General features: G+C 36.3%; 1 protein-coding gene and 1 long non-coding RNA gene across 4 annotated transcripts in view; both read left to right on the top strand.

The window, feature by feature from the left end:
* The window catches only part of PRKCE (protein kinase C epsilon), a 283,489-nt gene that overhangs the window by 180,237 nt on the left and 84,346 nt on the right, over positions 1-18,906 (top strand). For all 3 annotated transcript variants that reach the window (XM_031504267.3, XM_031504268.3, XM_085575935.1), the window contains exons 7-10: positions 620-762; positions 1,915-2,011; positions 3,495-3,709; positions 4,963-5,136. In XM_031504267.3, coding sequence (XP_031360127.1) covers positions 620-762; positions 1,915-2,011; positions 3,495-3,709; positions 4,963-5,136 — 629 coding nt within the window. The remainder of the gene's footprint in view (positions 1-619; positions 763-1,914; positions 2,012-3,494; positions 3,710-4,962; positions 5,137-18,906) is intronic.
* LOC146768033 (uncharacterized) overlaps positions 5,143-18,906 on the top strand; it is a 38,503-nt gene continuing 24,739 nt past the window's right edge. Inside the window, exon 1 of the long non-coding RNA XR_014953997.1 lies at positions 5,143-18,873. This is a non-coding gene — a long non-coding RNA (uncharacterized LOC146768033). The remainder of the gene's footprint in view (positions 18,874-18,906) is intronic.

The raw sequence follows: 18,906 nt of genomic DNA, 5'->3' as shown, positions 1-18,906 counted from the left end.
TTTTAATGGAGCTATGTTCTTGCCTCTGCCCCATAATTTGCAAGCAAAGTAACCATTTTTTTCTCCTCATAATAATATAATTATTTCAGGAGATTTAGTGGAAAGAGCTTAGTAACACAATTGCCATCTAAATAAAGTAGGTGTTTAACCATTAATTTTTATTAAAACTTAAAGTGCTGTCAAGTTTTATGGCTGCCTACATTACAAGCTAATCTACTTCAGTAAAATAGTGTAAGAAGCAATAAATGCATAAGGATTTAATATTGTTCTTCCCATAGTGGACAGTTAAAATCCAAGATCTGAAGGACTTTTCTTCTAATTCAAATTAATTCAAGAGTTACAGGATGATTCAATAGTTTCATTTATTCTTGTGTCTGTCCTGGGCACTGTATGAAAATACAACTCTACATTGTCATATAGAAGAAAAAAAATCAGGTTAATAACTTTATATTAGCATTGAAGCATATTACCTTCAAATCCAGCTAAGTGTTTTCCTACTGAGATTGTATTTATTTGAGGAAGTTATTGATAGGTCCAATAAGATCTGATTTAGGTAAGGCAAATGCATGCCAAGACAGTATTTAGTTTGTTTACTGTATTACTTTGTATTTCATTGCAGTTTGCAAGATGAATGTACATCGACGCTGTGAAACAAATGTGGCACCAAACTGTGGAGTGGATGCTAGAGGCATAGCTAAAGTTCTTGCAGATCTTGGAGTCACTCCAGATAAGATCACTAATAGTGGGCAAAGGAGGAAAAAGGTAATTTTACTATCTATTGCCACATTAAAAAAAATCAGAGAAGTATGACAGTATTGTAACTTTTTTAGTTGAAATTCAATCCTACTCAACTTGCACAGTAATTTTTTTATATGTCAGTACAGACCTAAGACTTCAAGTTTTGTTTCGTAAGTGTAAATCATCTATTCTGAACTTTGATATGAAATTTATTTTGACCTGGTACAACATTGCAGATCTAGAGTCTATAACTTCTGGAAGCATTTTGAGGAAGGAATTTGACAGACAGACAATGTCTGGCAACAGTTAAAAACATAAATGCCTGTTATGACTCAGAATTGGCATTGAGTAATTGACTGATTGATTGGTAGACAGCACTACTCCCTCCATAGTGTTGTAAATGTTGACAAACAAGCAATGTGCTGATTCTCATGAAGATGAGATGTTTGCCAAATGACCATTCTGGAGTTATCATGCCTTCTATAGGAATAATCAGGCTGTTCTAGAAATAAAAAGCATAGGTCACCCCAAGTACATCCAAAACCAATGGACTTACAGCTGAGTGATGATCTGTATCCTGAATGAGAATGGGACCACACTTTGTATCTCTGTTTGCATGGTTGTCACAACAGACCCATTGGTCTCACAGTAAGAGGCAATTTGAGCTATAATTTCTTTAGACATTGACAGTTGCTTCTGTTCATTTTCCTGCTTGTTGCACACTGGGATCCCCTGGACACTGTTTTAAAATGTTACAGAAATGTAGGAAACTCGAGGATGAATAGATCTGACAATCCTGGAAAAAGGTGTTGTCATGTTGCTACTGCATGAGGTAGTTTGCAGTGCTTGCTGATACATGTTGTAGTTAAATGTATTTACTGGATGAATTTACAGACTCACAGTGGCTTCTCAAAACTTTCCCACTCACTGGGTACATACACTACATTTATATTGTCTTAAGAACCTGTTTTTCTTTCAGTTGACTGTGTTTTCTCTCTTTGTATTATGGCTTCCATTTCATGTGATGCCATCTACTGCATGGCTGAGGTTCTGCCAGTGAGAATCCATAGGGGTAGAAGATCTTCACTTTCCTTCATACTTCTATTTTGAACTAAAGTTGTTGAATTAAATTTCCTCATGGCAGAAGAAGATCACCCCTTTTGGAATTGTTCTTAGCTAATTGCAGGTGCAGAGACTCAAGCACCAGTTCCAGGATGCGCATCATCAGAAGAAGATAGATCGAAGTCAGCACCAACATCTCCATGTGATCAAGGTCAAACAAATATTTTTATTTTCTATCTAACCTATTTTGTCATACATTTTCCTGGAGTAAAAAAAAAATCTATGATCATAAGCCTCTATAAAAACAAATTAATAAAGCAGTTACCACCAGAAATTGAAGCATTTAAAGTTATGAACTGTAAAATATTTTTAAAAAAGGGCTGCTTCTCATTTAATTTAAATCTGTAAAATTAGATTGCTTTTAAAGGGAAAATTATAAAACAGTCTTAAGATATGATTAAGTCTGGGTCCTTGTCAACAAAATATATTTATGGAAGTAGTTTATATATTTTGTTGTAAGACTGGAAAATGTTTTAAATAGTAACACAGAACTTGAGAGAGCCTTTATTTACCTGAAAACCCATCTGTTAATAAGTTTTTGAGATAAAATTGACTCCTTGTAATTCCATGTTGAACATTTGTAATAATAAAAACTTCCATCCAGACATGCTCTGCTAGCATGTCCATGTGGTCTCCAGAGGCTTCTTAAAACCATGTTTCCATTCAACAATTTATTTTATGCATAGATTTGGACACAGGCATTTTAATATTCACTGATATGACCTGATTTCATTGAGCTGAGTAGCTGATTGACAGAATGTGTATGTCAGCAGCATTTCTTGAGTTTGATAGAATTAGAAAATTAGAAATCTGTGATCTCTGATTACAGAACTGATTAAAATTTGTCAACCTTTTGGTTTCGCAAAACATTTTTTTCATAAAATCATGATTTTTAAAAATATCTGCTATTTTGTTTAAAATAAGAACCAAGAATTTGTTTAAATTCTCTCTTTAGTTTGAACTTTATGGCTGTGCAGTAAAGTTGTTGCTTCCAAGGCCATCAGGCAGAAGTACCATGCAGAGCTCAGGACAGACCCTGAGGACTGTTAGTCACCAAGACTCTCTGTATTTAATACTGAGAAACCTTCAGAACCATTTAGCAGATCTACACAATTGCTGCTTGAAGCAGCACTAGGAAGTGGTCAAACACTTTATTGGCAGGCATCTGATAACAGCTGGAGCTGAATAAGATGCTCCATTCATGTTGACTTCAAGGACTGGGACGCCCAACTGTCCTTTGAACCTTTGGAGACGCAGCTCTAAAATACTTAAGCAGGAAGATGAGTAAGTGCTACAGGAAGATAGGGATATTCAAAACAAAGTACTTCTCTGTGGTACAGGAACACCCAAAGTCACTAGAACAACTATTTGGCTACTATTCTAACTTATCTTTCAAGTTTTGGATATGTCATTTTCTTAAGTTCATTTTAAAAGGCCACCCTTCCTGTTAGAGAAGGGGTTTGGCTGATTACTGTAAGGTGGAGAAGCAGTTTGCTAAATATGTACTCTTAAGCACAGAATGCTCTTAAACACAGCATTCAGAGATGATGAATGTCCCTTCCCACACTGATACAGACTATCAGGCTGGTTTTCTGACAGTTGGTCAAAACTAACTTTTCCTCACATTTCCACAGAAATCAAAGAGCTGGAAAACAACATTAGGAAAGCATTATCTTTTGACAATCGGGGAGAGGAGCACAGAGCAACAGCTACAACATCAGCAGACAACCAGCTTAACAAACCTGGGGAGAATGGTGAGAATGGGGAGGTCAAACAGGCCCAGAGCAAGCGAATAGGTCTTGAAGAGTTCAACTTCATCAAAGTTTTAGGAAAAGGCAGCTTTGGAAAGGTGGGTAGCTTTCCCCACCCCCCCACCCCCCCACCCCCCTTCTTTTTTTCTTTTTTCTTTTTTTTAAGCTATTGCTCAGGGATGGTTTTGACTACACTGATTTGGAAGTGTTCATATTGACATTCAATTCAAGTGCTTCCAGCTTAGGGGGTTTTCTTTTACCCAACTAATCAGAAGTATCAGTCTCCTTGTGAGCTGGCCTTGTCTGTACTTTAGCTCACTTTGTTCACTCCGGTTAAGCCATTTGAAACAAAATGTCAGTGCTTCATTATTTTGGGATACGGCTGATGAAGACACACATAGTTACATACATATTGTTCAACAAAATTGCTTGTGGTCAAGCGGGAAAAATCAGGTCAGATATAATGTTGTGGGGTTAATTTACTTTCTTGGTAATTCCCAGTTCAAGTTTACTTATTTCACAGAACATTTTATGTACTTAGTTTTCCTCAGAGGGTGTGTTCAGTGCTGGAGGAAGAGAACTGAAGTATTTCCACTCAGATATGACAGGGCTTAGCTGCCCAAAATACAGCGTAAGCAGCAGAGATGTAACTCACCAGAGTTCCCCTAATAGGGAGTTGGTGAGGGTGGAAGGGGCATTGCTGTGTTTATAGGCCTTATAGGTTTTCTTTCCACACTGTTGTGCACCATGTAATCAAAGATGTGCACTGAAATATGAATCTGATTCAGAAATACACTCTTCCTTCTTTGATGTTACGGGAACTTCACATGCAGGGGAACATGCTTTTGTGTCCCTGTTTTCTAATCCTTTCTCTGAAGATTATCCTGGCTCCAAGCCAGAACTGACCTTAAACAGAATATAGGGCCTGAACCTTAAACAATAGTAGTAGTTAAAATCAACAACTTGAAAGGAGCTGGAATGGTAACTTGGGATTGTATACAAAGTCCATCACACTTAAATCTCACTACCAGAAGTGGGAGATAAAAATGGTAAATAAATTTCTGTTTTATATCAACTTCCTTCCTTGTTTAGTTTTTGAGACCTCATTAATAGGTACTCATTATGATACTTAACTAACAAACAGAACAGATACTCTCTGTTTCAAATTTAAAGAATACTAGAGGTATAAGCTTCTAAAATTACAGTACTTTAATTTTAATTTTATAAATTGCAGCTTAATTTAGGCAAGTATGTAACTGTCTTTCTATTTTCAGTGCAGTCAAACCCATATGAAGCCCTGCATTTATGGCATCTGTTGTTCATACGTAAAGAGAATTTTTCTTTGGTTTAGGTAATGTTAGCTGAGCTAAAAGGAAAAGATGAAGTATATGCAGTGAAAGTCTTGAAGAAAGATGTCATACTTCAAGATGATGATGTAGACTGTACAATGACAGAAAAGAGAATTCTGGCATTAGCACGGAAACATCCCTATTTAACACAACTTTACTGCTGCTTCCAGACAAAGGTAAGCTGCATGAGTCTTTTGCCAGTTTCTGCCCAAGGAATAACACTGATTATTTCCAGACTGAAAGAAAACAACATAAAAAGTACAGCAATATTTTGAAAATATTCCTCGTAAGTTTTTTGGTACTTCAATTGTATTTTAGAGGAGTATTGGCTGCTGTTGAAAAGCTTAACTACTATACCTTGTAAGTACCAGGAGATGGCAGTAAATGAGTTAAAAAATTTTAAAAACCCACATGCATAAAATACACAAAAATGGTGCCTACTGAGGTTCTATTTTCTGTTTCTTTGGTACATTAATAGGGTGTATCATTTGTTAAATTAAGTCCAAATGTTTTTAGCATCCAGTGTGCAATACTTGTGTGTAGATTTGCAGAAAAGCAATGACTAGAAGATCTTCTAGCAAAATTATCAGGAGAGATGAATAGCACAGTGGGACAACCATAGGAAAATGGCTAGTAGGATCAAGATTATAGTGGTTTGAATATAGAAACAGCAAACAATTAATAGGTTTATACAGTTCTTAAAATAGTGAAAATATGCTAGCATTTTATATGCTTTGAAGTTGGCACAAAGCAGTGGCCCAGGAAGGCGTGTATGTCTGTAGAAGGTGTTTAACATACAGAGTTTTATTATATGTGTGAACATACTCTTAAAATGTTTTAACATATTATTTTAAAATTTATAAGTAGAATTAACCATGCTTTTCAGATGAAAGAAGTGATTAAAAGATTGTAGTGGGGTGAGGTGTAAACTCTGTGAACAGAAAGGGACTTTTAGGACTGTGTGCACTCCTTGGAGTGTAAATAAATATATCGGCAGCCTGATGTGAATCATATGTCATAACATTGGTAAAGATCAGTAGAACATTAAGTTAATTATGACAGAAGATTCTTCTGCTACTCTTCTGATTTCCTGGAGATTCCTTTTCTTTCGTATTTTTGGCCTGCTGTTCTCTATTTTGTACCATGCTTTCTGCCTTCCTCCCTGCTCTCCAAAGCCATTCATCAAAGATACTCAGAAGTTCTGCTCACTGCCTTCTCTCTTCCCAGATCTCATAACAGAGAGTAACTGCAGCTTGTGGCTTTTCTTGAGCTCAGAGGAGCTCATACTGAAGTGTTTTATAGTGTTTATAGTTACAAGTTGTAGGCCAGTGTCTCTTAACAATCAAAACTACACAAAAATCCATAATTGAAAAATTCAAGGGTTTTCTTGAGAATATCCTATGGACAATTTGCAAAGAATTCTTTCTAAAGTAACAAAAATACCGAACACCAAAATATATGAAAAAGCAAAAGCAATACATCTGCTAAAAGTACACATTTTTTATGAATGGCAACAAGTGAAAATGTAGCAAGTAAATTAGTCACTGAATGATTTTCTCAGGTTCAGTAGAAAAACAGGTAAAAAAACTTGCTTGAATGAACATATTCTGTGGTTAAAATAGCTTCATTGAGACAAAGGTTGTAGTACGATATGTTTTAAGTGTGTTTCACAGTAGTTTATAGTTACTTACACTGCTGTTGTGTGCCATGGCATGGCAGCTGTACGTAGCAGAACTGGTCCCTGAAGTGATCATGCTGGAATTAAATTTTACATTTCAAGTAAGAGCATATTTGTTGTATACACCCTGACTTAATGGGAAGGTTGACTCAATATTCATTGTCAAAGCACTCGGAGGTTGTCTTTATGTAATGAGATTACTTACTTTGTTCCTCTTCCACAAAAATGCAGATGAAGAAGTTTGACTTTATATGCTGCAGTGTTTTCCTTCAGTAATCAGCTGAAAACACTGCAGAAAAGTTGCCTAATATGCTTTTTACAGTAAGTACATTTAAGTATTATTTATTTTTTTACATGAAGCAGACTTTTCATTAGTGTCATTTACTGAATGACTCTATTAGTATCACAACAAGTAAGGGATAATATTTTAAATTACTTTGGAATTCAGAAACTGTACCAAATAATGCCTAACACTTATATATATTGTACACTAGTGAGTTTTTAGCCATATATATCTAATTTCTTTTAACAATTCCATCTAGATTTCTTACTTGAAAGAAATACTCTGATATTTCTCTTGTTCCTGCTTAATGCAAAAGCAAACTTTGATCGAACCAATTTGCTTTAAGCCCATAAAAAAAATGAGCCACCACCGCCCTCCTGCCCTTATCAACATCTTAGATGTCTTTAAAAAAATATATATTTTAGTACTGTACTTCAGGAATAGTTTTGAAATATTCTTCACTGATCTGGAAGTTGAGAGAGTTCCAAAGCTTGGGATAAAGTGTATAAAGCTGATACAGGAAGTTTTATCTGCAATAGTTTAAGGAATGAGCTCTGCAAAGTCCCACACATCAGAAAGAAGGTAAAATCTACAGGCAGGGCCGCAGTTGATCTGGATTTTTATGTGGAAGGTACTTAACTCTTTTAGTGCAGCATATCTTGTAAAACGGTGCCACTCTTACACTATAGCAACATTTTCCTTCTTGTTTTGCCAGGGTATGGTCATTGTGTTTGTCAGCATGTTCAGAGGTCTGAGTGGTGTTTTGCCTGTGGTCTCTCAGTAGGAATATGAACGATGAATGCTGTGTTCTGTGTTTGGCAAAACCTGCCCAAGGCCGAGCATGCAGGGTACAGCATCTTTGTAGCAACTGACCTTTGCTGATCATCATCTTTGCTTTATTCAGGGCTTCATTGCATTACTTTCTCAATAAAGGTATTGAGAAAACGCACGGCATTTTCAAGGTTTAATTTTGTTTCCACTCTTCCTCATATCTTCTGTTTTTTCTGTGTGTTGGTCCCTTGGTTTTTCAGTAAGGAGTATCTTACCTGACAGTAATCTGATGCTGCCCAGTTCCCCTCTTCAGTGTCCTCTTCCCTCCAAGCTCATATCCTGCCTCGGGGATCAACTATGGAACAGTATCAACATGAGGTTTTATTGACAATGCTTCAGTCAGGTGGCTGACAAAGGGGATTTAAATGTTTCTAAACATGTTTTCTCTAAAGACATCCTTGTCTTCACTCAGTTGGATGTTTCTGAACTGTGAGAATTAAAGTGCTTTTTATGGAAAGCTCTAGAAAATATAAGTAGCTTCATTTAATTCCTCCTACACCCCTGTCAATTTCTTCATAAGTACTTAAAATTTTCTAGACCTCTACCCTATAAGATGCATACACATGTATGTGCACACCCTATAATTTATAATGAATTATCCTAATAAATACTTAAGAAACAAAATTGGGTTTAAACTATTTAAGGCAATGAAAGCTTTATTATGATAATTCAGTATAAAATTAGAAGACTAGAGAGCTGCTGTTTTTAACATCTGCCATTTTATTTTTTTAATCCAACTTTGTAAAATCAGATAAATTTGAAAATAGTGTTCACCTTCTCTTTTCCTAACACTATGTTCCACAGATGTAGTAGAGTATTTTTAGTGCACAAAAATGTTCCTGTTGAATGATAAGAGCTCCAGAACTTGTGAAGGACACTTAGTCAACATTATAGCTATTTCTTTTAGAGGAAACAAGTAGTTAAATGAAGGGTAGACAAAGTCAGTTATTAGAGGTGAATAATCAGACTTATGCCACCCATAAAAACATTAACCTTCATTCTCCAAATCATGTTTTCTAATTTAATTTAGGAAGAATCCTTGTAGTATGTGACCAAAACTGATATTGGTATGGTTAAATAAAGTCGTATTTCTTTAATATATATTTCATGTATGAAAAAATATTAAATGTCTTCTGCCATTGTATCTCAGAGGAGTGTCATTTATGATATACAGTGCAAATTAACCTGACTTGCCACTGTTACATTCATCTGGGACTAATCAGAGCTTATAATCCATTTTATCTGGTATTCTTGTACCTTTGTTGCTAAGCAGCTAAAGCCATTATACAGATATTGCTATATGGGTGTAATCAGTTTAACACAAGTTTGCATTGCCTTTTATTACTGATTAGTGTCAAATTAGAACTTTTTAGGGCCCAATACTGTTCATTATTATCCCTGCTTCAGTGGATTTGTACGTGTGAGACAAAAGACTAAATTAACCCCTGTATTTTGCTATTTTAATGCTAAAATATTTTAATACTATTTAAATACAAAATTATTTACAAAGGTTTCTTAAAGATCAGTGTTAACTATGGTAAAAGATGTAGAATAAAATTGTAGGTTAGCATAGAGTGATGTTATTTATACTGTTTCTATTATGGTACCTATTTATATACATTTATACACATTTATATGCAAACCTAATTTAAATATTTTATTTACCTGTGTTGGTATATATGCACGTACACAGAATATGTACAATAGTAGGAATTTTTAAATTCCAAATCCTGGTTTATACAGGCATTTTATGCCATAAGAAATTAAAATATACCGATTTTGACTTTTTCTTCAGAGTATTTCCTGAAGTACTTGAAGTTAGAATACTATCTGGTGTTTCGTATATCATACAGTTAAGAAGTTATGTAAATATACAAAATTTTGGCAGAACAGGGTTTTTCAGAAATTCATAGAGTGTTTATGTTAAATTTTGCTTTCCTGGTGACTGCTACCCAGTGTGGATGCACTGGATTGTCTGGAAGTAGACACTATGGTCAAGAATAGTTGGAACAACGATGCTGATGATCAAATACTGTAATCATTGTCTCTCTAACACACACGAGCCCCTGTTTCCAGCATGATGATGACCCCATTTTGGGCAACTTGCTATTATGCAGCTCAGTTATTGCTAGCTGCTCTTGAAGGATTATTAAAGCCTGGTTAGCTCACTGAAGATTCATTGTTCACATGAGTCCCTTTAGTGTTAAACTCCAAGGCAGGCTAGCAGTGCAGCCAGGCTCATCAAGGGCCCGCAGGAGAAATTACTCCTCCAGCATCAATCAGAAGAGTCTAAATGCTCCTCTTTCAGACAGGAAGGACTTTTCTTTTGTGATGTGGCACCCAAACTGAACAGGACTCTTTCACACCATCTCAAAGCTAGGGCTTGTTCCTAGTTTGCATGTGTACAGTGAGTGCTGCAGCTGCAGCTCCGTGGATTGCTTTGCTGAGGCCTCGACAGCTCCGGGAATAGTCCCGAGTCAGCGTCTGTGGCCAGGATTCTGCACCTGCCGTCATGGAATAGGTGAGGGCAAGCTGGAGTTTGTGCTTAATTTTTTTTTAAAACCTTGATCCTCATGCCTGCATGCTCAGGTTTTAGAGTTAACTGTGTCAGTAGTTCACTGTGTTAAATGCATCTTAGTGCAGCCAAGCGTAAAATTCAATGTCAGGATTTTAATCCTGATCTGATCATGTGCAGACAGGAGGTTTTTAGGATAACAGGTAGAGCTAAGGGCCTTTAAGGTCTCTTGGACAGAGTAGCTGGAATTACATATTAAACACTTGAGAAAAGTGTGTTTCTCCAGTTGGGGCATGCTTGAAAGGAGAAATTTTCAGAGTATCTACCCAGATGCTTTGCCAGTAAATTCCCTGGCACATCTATCTTTTAGCAGAGCTTAGAGGAGACAGGAACACCGTCATCCAAACAGGGAGAAGGGGGCAGCAGACTTTCAAACTGTAGTAGTCCCCTCACTTACTGAGTCCACAGAATCTTTCGATAATCTTGTGCTACGAATGTGTTAACATTATTCTGGTTGGTTCCTGATCTGGAATTCTTAATCTTGCAGCTCTTGTGGAAACACAGTGTTGTTCCTCATCCAGCAGGATAATTTAATATTGCCGCTTTAAATTAAATCCTGTGTGTTAAAGCTGTATTGTGGCTTTCAGTTTAGTTTTGTCTTGGGAGAGTGGGAAGGATAAGGATAATATGGCTTGTGGCAGCATCGCTTGGAAGGAACTGGTTTATAACAGGATCTGTCACTCTGCAGACATCTGCTGTCACCTTCTTTCTGTCCTTCCTCTGCACCTACATCCTGAGACCATCCTCACACCTGTTGTAGGTTCCCTCATGCTCAAAAGAGACCCGAGTACATGACCCACCAGTCCCTTGTCCTAGCACCCTTTGAGCTTTTACTTGTATTTTATAGCCATAAAACACTATTCACAATTTGCTTCTAATAGGCTCAGAATAAAAATAAATTTTCAACAGTAAAACTTATCTTTGAAATGGTTATCTTTGAAAACTTATCTTTGAAATATGCTGAGTTGGAAGGGACCAGCAAGGATTATCAAGTGCAAATGAAATTAAAGCTTTTTTAAAACTGTATTGTATACAGGTGAAAATGTAATGCTCACGTGGCTAGCTGTTGCGATGCCTATTTGTGCCAGCTGACTGTTTTAAATGCTATTTAAAGAAAGCCCATGACACACAAGAAGTTGTGAGGAACCATTTTATACTCTGTTAGGTGTTGCTCTTACAAGTAAACAACTAACACACCCCAAAGGAAGAGTCAGGAAAAAGGAAACTGCCTATAAAATTTGATTTTTCTGCAGCTTCTTTTCTAAATGCAGGAAATGTTTCTCTTTGAAATTCATTTGGGCACTTTAATACAACCTTTTTTTTTTTGTAACAACAGTAAGCTTAGTAAATTATAATTGTACACAAGAGAATTTCACCGTGGGAATGAAGTGGAATTTACAAAACATTTGAGTTTGCAACTTTAGTAAATTTTCCTTGCTTTTTTAGCATCTACACAGAGTATTTTTGGCATAACATGTCTTCTGCTCCATACACCACATATAGGCCAAACCTGGGTAGGGTATAGCTTAAAGTATGCTATATCTTCTCTTCTCAAAACCACACCATCAGATTCTTTTTTCACTCTTCATGCTATTTCAGCTCACTTGTGGATGAGTAGTTCTAGCAAAACCAAACATGGGGTTTTGATGCAGGGTTTATTCTTGCATAGTTACCGTGGGCTGTGTAAGAGTAGCAATGCCCAGTCCACAGTCTCATGCTTGTGTATAAGGAAGCATGTAAAGAACCCCTCTGTGCTCCCACAAAAGTGGAGCCCAAGGTCATTCTGTAAGCTGAGAAGTATTCAGCACATGGTTCTATCTCATTAAAGTTATGGCAGAGGAGATCTATAACATCAACTCAGCCTTTAAAAGAAGTGTCTTCTCTGGAGGAGTGCAAGTGCTGTGTCACTTGTGGGCCTGTGAATCCACAGTCTCTTCACCATGGCTGAAACCCTGTATGAAGGGTGTATGCAACTTCCACAAACAGTAAAAAAACACTAAATATGCATTTTACCTGTACTTGTTGTATACATTTATCTCATCGTTAAGGCTTTCTGTTCTCTTTTAGTAAATTGATCAGTCATTAACAAGTAATTGTTCAGAACTGAGAAAACTTGAATAATAAAAGACTCATTCCAAGTCTTGGCTGTGCTTATTAATACATAGTTCATAGCAATGCAAAGAGTGTTTATAGAAGGCATTCTGAAGGTTAACATACGAACTTAGCTACTTTAATAGTGTATATGATAATACCAGCTAGTATTAAGTCTGCGTATTTCCATAATCTAAGTTGTGACCTAGAGAAATCATCCCATTTTATCCTTAATGCAGCCAAGAAAGACCCAGTTGCAACTCTTTCTTACAGAATATGGGCACCTTGCCAAGTTTACAAGAAGAAAAATTGTCCTTTTAGGTATTTAACTTTCCATTTAGCCTGTAGAATGGGATCCATTTCTATAAATGAGTTTTTCCAAGAAGCTTCACAGAATCACACAAAATAACTAACTTGGAATACTCTTGCTGGTAAGTAGTTTATTGAAAAATCTGTGGTGGTACTTATTTTCTCTTTTCTGTTTTCAGAAACCCAATATTAAAATCACACCAAGTTTTGCTACTTAAAACTGCTTCCTGAGTTGTAGAAAAAACTATGCCCTGAAAACAAAACACACAATTTTCTTCTGTGCTGCTTTACTCATTTCAGAGGGTTTAAGATAGTTTAAATGATAGCAGAATTTTGGACAGTGTTTCTTGTTGTCTAACTAATTTATACTTGTGAATTGCCAGAGTTTTCAGCTGTGTGAAGCATATGCTTTGCCAAAAATTAATCAAGTTCTGGAAACAGGAAAGTAGGGAAAATAAAGCAGATACAATTAATGCTTTTAAAGGTCACTGGTGCATTTATAGAACTGCAGAAATCCAGACAGTGAAGAGCGGTGTATGAATAATGACTTTCAATAGGTATTGAAAAAGCCTGGCTAAGGTAACTCATGTTTATCCTAAAAGCAAAATAAGGCAGTATGTGGGGCTTGCACAGATCAATGGATATTCATAAAGACCTTGATTTTCAGGAAGTGTTCTGAAAACATGTTGAACAGGGAATATTATATGTAGACTACGGATTTTGCATATATTTATAGATTTTCATTAATCCTGTGTGCTCATATAGTTTTTGCTTTAAATGTGAATTTTAAACCTCTTGCTAGATTTCTTTCATCCCGTTTTGAGAACTATTTTGTATAAAGGGCCAAAGAAAAGAAAATGAATTCTGTTCTGATTAAGTTCTGCATAAGACATATGAGCAGAGTGACCAACAGCATGTCTGCCCCAGTCTCTAACACTGCCAAAGCAGATGTCCAGGAAGAATGGAAAGCATATCGTGACATTTTTCCAGAATACTATCCCAATATCATGAGATAGATGGCTGGGGCATATACTGAGCCAAAGATGGCAGGTTTGCATCTAATCAGATGGCACTTTGCACATAATATTTTTTGTGGTAGTGTAGTAAGTGTGAAAAGTAAGGTAGGTGTGAAAAGTGAGAAGCTATTTGGAAATGTACCTGTTGGTGAATGTTGCATTTTGTTCACTGACATGGAGCAGAGAAATTCTCTTAATACTGCATCTGCCAACAGACAGGCCTATAATGCAGTATAAATATTTGCACCTTTTCTTTTAAGTGATATTTCTGAAAGTGTTGTCTATGCCATTAAAAATCTCAAAACTAGGGTAGTTGCGCTATATTTTCACCATCTTCTAGAGCAGTGAAATAATTTGTCTGAGCACCTGGAAATATCAACTATAATACTGAGTGAGGTTTGTCAGATAGAATAAACTCAGAATTCCCTGCAGGTATTTCAGTATGCATGTCCATAATGTTTTGTTATCCATACATTACATAGAAAAGGTATTACATGTTGTAATGCAGGTAAACAGTACATAATAAATTTGACAGAACACTTCTCAAGTTGCTTTTTCCATTGCCGAGAGGCAAGGTACTGAAAGAAAGAGAGAAGTGTTACACTATCTTGTGCTTTCCCATCAGGAACGTAAGCAGTGAACCACAGCTGGCAATACCATGCCAGAGCCAAAAGGGCATCATGCATAATGCATTAGACTTAATTATGAAGCATGCCAAAGAGTGATGCCATCCTCGTTCAAATTATCAGTCTGCAGTGTTTCTTGAATTTCTGAAGTAGAAATCACAGTATCACAAAATATGCTGAGTTGGAAGGGACCTGCAAGGATTGTCAAGTGCAAAATAAATTAAAGCTTTTTTAAAATTTGATTCACCACTTTTAATGCATTTACCTGAGCATTTCTTAAAGCAATGATTGGGTATAGACAACTTTCAGAAGGGAAAGTAGCTGTGTTGGGTATATTCATGAATATAACACATTATTTGTTTGTGGACCTGTACAGTAGGGGACAAGTTTTAAAATAGGTTAATTAGGTTATTTGGGCATGCAGGAAATCTTTCTTGTTGTATCTTTAGACAATCAGAGTAAAAATTAAGTAAGTTTTGCCCAGGAAGAGAGTCTGTCTTCAGGACTTTAAAATTCTGTATAGCTCTATGGTGTAATTAACTCCTGGTTAAGTCCTTTTTGGTTGCATTGAGATGTGAGAAGCTTGGTGGTCATATTCCTGAAGTCTCACCCATTCTGTCTTGTGCCACACGTTTTCACGCTTGCAGTATTCAAGAACAAGTCCTTTAATGGCAACTACTGTGTTGCAACAGCAATAGGAAAGTAAACTTGCAGAGATTTTCTAGTATAATGAGAAAGGGGAAGATCATATCTAATGAGATTTCTGGATCAGAAGTGAGGGAGTTTTAGATAGAAATCTGAATTTAAAGAGGCTTAAACTCACCAAACCTCTGAACTTTTGGAAATTTGCCATGAATCTGTGGGAAAAGTTAGGAAAGAATTGTTGCTGGGTGATATGCCTGAGGAGATTAACTGCTTTCTACAGTGCTCTTCAATGTGGTATTATTATATAAAACACTTAAAGTGGTTCAAATATCCCTTAGGCTAACATGTAATCTCAGCCACATGTGTAACCTAATATCTGAGTATTGTTTCAGTCTGCTTTTTAACTGGATTTAGACTGATGATTTGGGTCTCTGAAGCCACAGGCAGCTCCCCAGAACCTAAATATCACCAAGTTCAGGATTTGATAGCCAATGCAGACTTCATTAAAATTTGTTAACCATTATCTGATTGCACAGTTACCATCATTCTGTAAATAGCATTGACAGAAAGGGGGTATATTTACTAGCCTTGTACAGAGAAAAGTAATGTTTTATCCATTAGCAGTGTGTTGTTTTTAAAGTTGTTTACATTCTTTGAGGAAATGCGGAAGCTACTGCTTGAAGAGGTTAGAGGACATATGAGTTTACAGGCTCTTTTTGAAAATGTTCTTGAAACAAATGCTAAATTAAATTATTCAAGTAATAGCAGAGAGAACATAATGTCTTGGCAAGCTGAATTTATTCTGTTATATTTGAATAAAGAAATCTAAACTCTGGGGGGAAAAAGAGGTTGTCAGATCTTATCATGATACAATGAAGAATTATATAATTTTTTGGTCCTAGCCATGAGTTTTGCCTGCAAGTTACTGGCTTTGTCAAGTTACTGATGGTCTCAGAAAGATAAGCAGAGTACAAATAAAATTATTGGATGGTTAAAGTAGAATGCTTGAATGGTTAAAAACATGATAATCTGTTGAGAAAAAAATCTGAGGTTTTTAATTTTTTCTTTTCCTTTTTTTTTTCCCTGTAAGAATAGATGTCTGTTAATTTAAAAAGTAGTAATTCATGACTATTCCTTAAAGCTCTCCTTTGAATTGTGTAAATCCTTGTCCCATAGAAACCCTAGGTTATAAACTTCAAAGGAGTCTCATGAAGCCTCGAGGTAACAGTAGGCGAAATTTTCACAAAGTTTTTCTCTCCTGGAACTAAAGACATGGGAAATTGTGTCAGTGGAAATAAAGTTTGCTTTGAAATGCTGGGTTAGCACAACCACAAAGTACTGAATGGGAAGGTTCAAATCACTGCTGGTGTATTTACTGGATCACAAAGGCTAAGTTCGTGCGTATTGTTCCCACTGCTCTTTTGTCCTTAATTCCAGAGAACATTTTTTAATGGTTAATATACTTTTTCTAAGAATGAAATATTACTCTGGGCCTTCCTTACAGCATGTTATATTCCCTGGACATGTTTTAGTCCAGGAACAGTTGTAGAAATGCTACGTAAGACCAGGGGGACAAATATAAGCTATGAGTTCAACATTTTGTAATCATATAAAGAAAAACTGATCCCACTGGTGTTCTTGTTCTCCTAAAACATGAAATTTCTTTTTAAGTCTGGTCAGTTATCAGAAACTGGTTGCATCATTCTGCTTTACTGGCCTTCTGTGTGGGTCTGGGAGTTCAGTTCTTGTGGCCTCTGTGTGGGTTTTGATCCTGAACTAAGAAAGACAAAGCCCTCTCTTTGCCTTCACATAACCCCACAACTGCCATAAAAGTAAAATAAATTGGAACTCACTGCATATGGGGGGTGAGGGGGGGGATTATTTATTTTTAAAATAATTATGTGAGCCTTTGACATACTTTTTAATTCAGCAACCTGGTCTAGTGGGAGGTGTCCCTGTTCATGGTGTAGGGATCAGAACTAGATAATCTTTAAGGTCCCTTCCAGCATGTGTTTTGATTCTATAATTTTATAAAAATGCAGTTCAGTAATTATTTTTTTCTAGATGCTGATGACTGTGAGCAAGAAGTTGTTTATATATTATATTCTTCAATGTGCTGAAGAGTTTTGCTGCTTCAGAGACAGAACATGCCAGTTTAAAATTTAATTATAAATAAGTTTAAAAACCTGAAATTAGAAAAATAAATATGATCATGCCACTTTCTGACACAGAGTGATATCAGCTAATTAATAGTAGAAAAAAAACCCAGCCCATTTATATTTATAAAACCTCAAATTTACATACATTTGTCCACCAGAAAGGATCGAGAGAATGTGTCAGCAATCTTAGATACTACTAGGGTTTGTTTTTTTTTTAATTCACCAAATACCTATTATGGGTGGTCTAATAAATTTTTTTGTTAAAATCCTGTTTGCACTGTCCAAAGAGAATGCATTATTCATGCATTATGTAAAGAAAGGCATTTTGCCTTAACTTTGCATATGTGGTGAAAAAAAATTCCTGAAAGGAATTTCTCATGTGTTCTTGAAGTATTATGAAGCTGCCATCACTCCACTGTTTGTAAATACCATTGACATTTTCATAGCTGATGCTTGTAATCTCACCGAGGCACCAGCCATTTCTGCTCATTTTCTTAGTATAAAAGGGTATTGAACCTACTTTAAAAATTGCTGTTGTTCTACAGATGGTCTTTTTGGCAGGTAAGAAGCAAAACTGAGTCCATAGATGGTCTTAATTTTTACTTACTGCTTATCAAAACCTGTAATTATTTTGCATGTTTGCAAAAATGCAAAATTTACATGTTCTTTATAGTCAGCCTTGATATTGAGAAAAACCTGCTGAAAAGTGTCTTTAAAGCCATGTATTAAAAATAAAGTTCACATTCCTTACATTATTCTTACTTGCATGGAACAATAAATTGATGCTACAGAAGTTGAAAATGGAATTTTTTCAGAACTCATAGAATGAATTTTGCTTTTGATTAGGCTCACAAAGATGAAAGCAGGATACTGTGTGATGGCACTATATAGATTCTAAGAGTGTCCTATTATGTCTTACTGGTGCAGTGTGTCACCTGATGAGAATGTTTATGGTAAAAATACTGAAAATGCACTCAGCCTGTATCTGACAGGCAGGTATGAGTCATTGAAGACTTTTCTCAGGATATTGCCCAAGTTGTGTGGCGTGAGGAAATCAGGTTTTGTTTGTGTGTTTTGGTAGTGACAGCCTTTAATTCAGTGAAGATGAAAAAGTGAGATTAACTATCATGGAAACTATTGGAAAATGGAAAGGAAAAAATGTGTATCTGTACAGAAATGAAACACGTATTCCAGGTTGTTTGGAACACTGACCAATTAATATCGAAGTGTAATGATATGTGCACACTGATCTGAGACTGGGTTGCTCCTGGAGGATGAGGATGCCTTGCCCTCTGCTCCCCCTTGCTGGGTCTGTCCAGTCTTTCCATTGTATCTGATTCCTGGAAGCCCTTGCATGGATGAGTTGAGTCCGTTTTCTGCTAGAGCTGAAAACTGAAGTAGCAAAAAATAATCTGTATGTCTGATACTCACTGGTGCTTGTGAGGCAGCAAGCGTGGAAGGGACTGTCACTTTTCTCAGTGGCAGCTCACTGCTGGGACAGTAAGCCAGCTGAGAAATCCCATGTAGCCCTGCCTATCCAGACAGCAATGGATTTTCTTCTTAAAAGAGTAAAAAAGAAAATCTGAACTGCAGGTTTTTCACAGTGGTGTTTTATGGCTGTAATCACCTTAGCAGTGATCCTAAACTCTTTATTCTCATGATTGCTATTAAGTTGCTCATGAGAATGGAAAACAAGATTTGTGGGTCAGTTTTGATCCTTTTGAAGATAATGG

The sequence above is a fragment of the Lonchura striata genome, chromosome 3, assembly GCF_050655825.1.
Source record: "Lonchura striata isolate lonStrDom1 chromosome 3, ASM5065582v1, whole genome shotgun sequence".
Classification (NCBI taxonomy): Eukaryota; Metazoa; Chordata; class Aves; order Passeriformes; family Estrildidae; genus Lonchura; species Lonchura striata.
The sequence above is the reverse complement of the archived record's forward strand: the minus strand, read 5'-3'. Positions and strand labels throughout refer to the sequence as shown.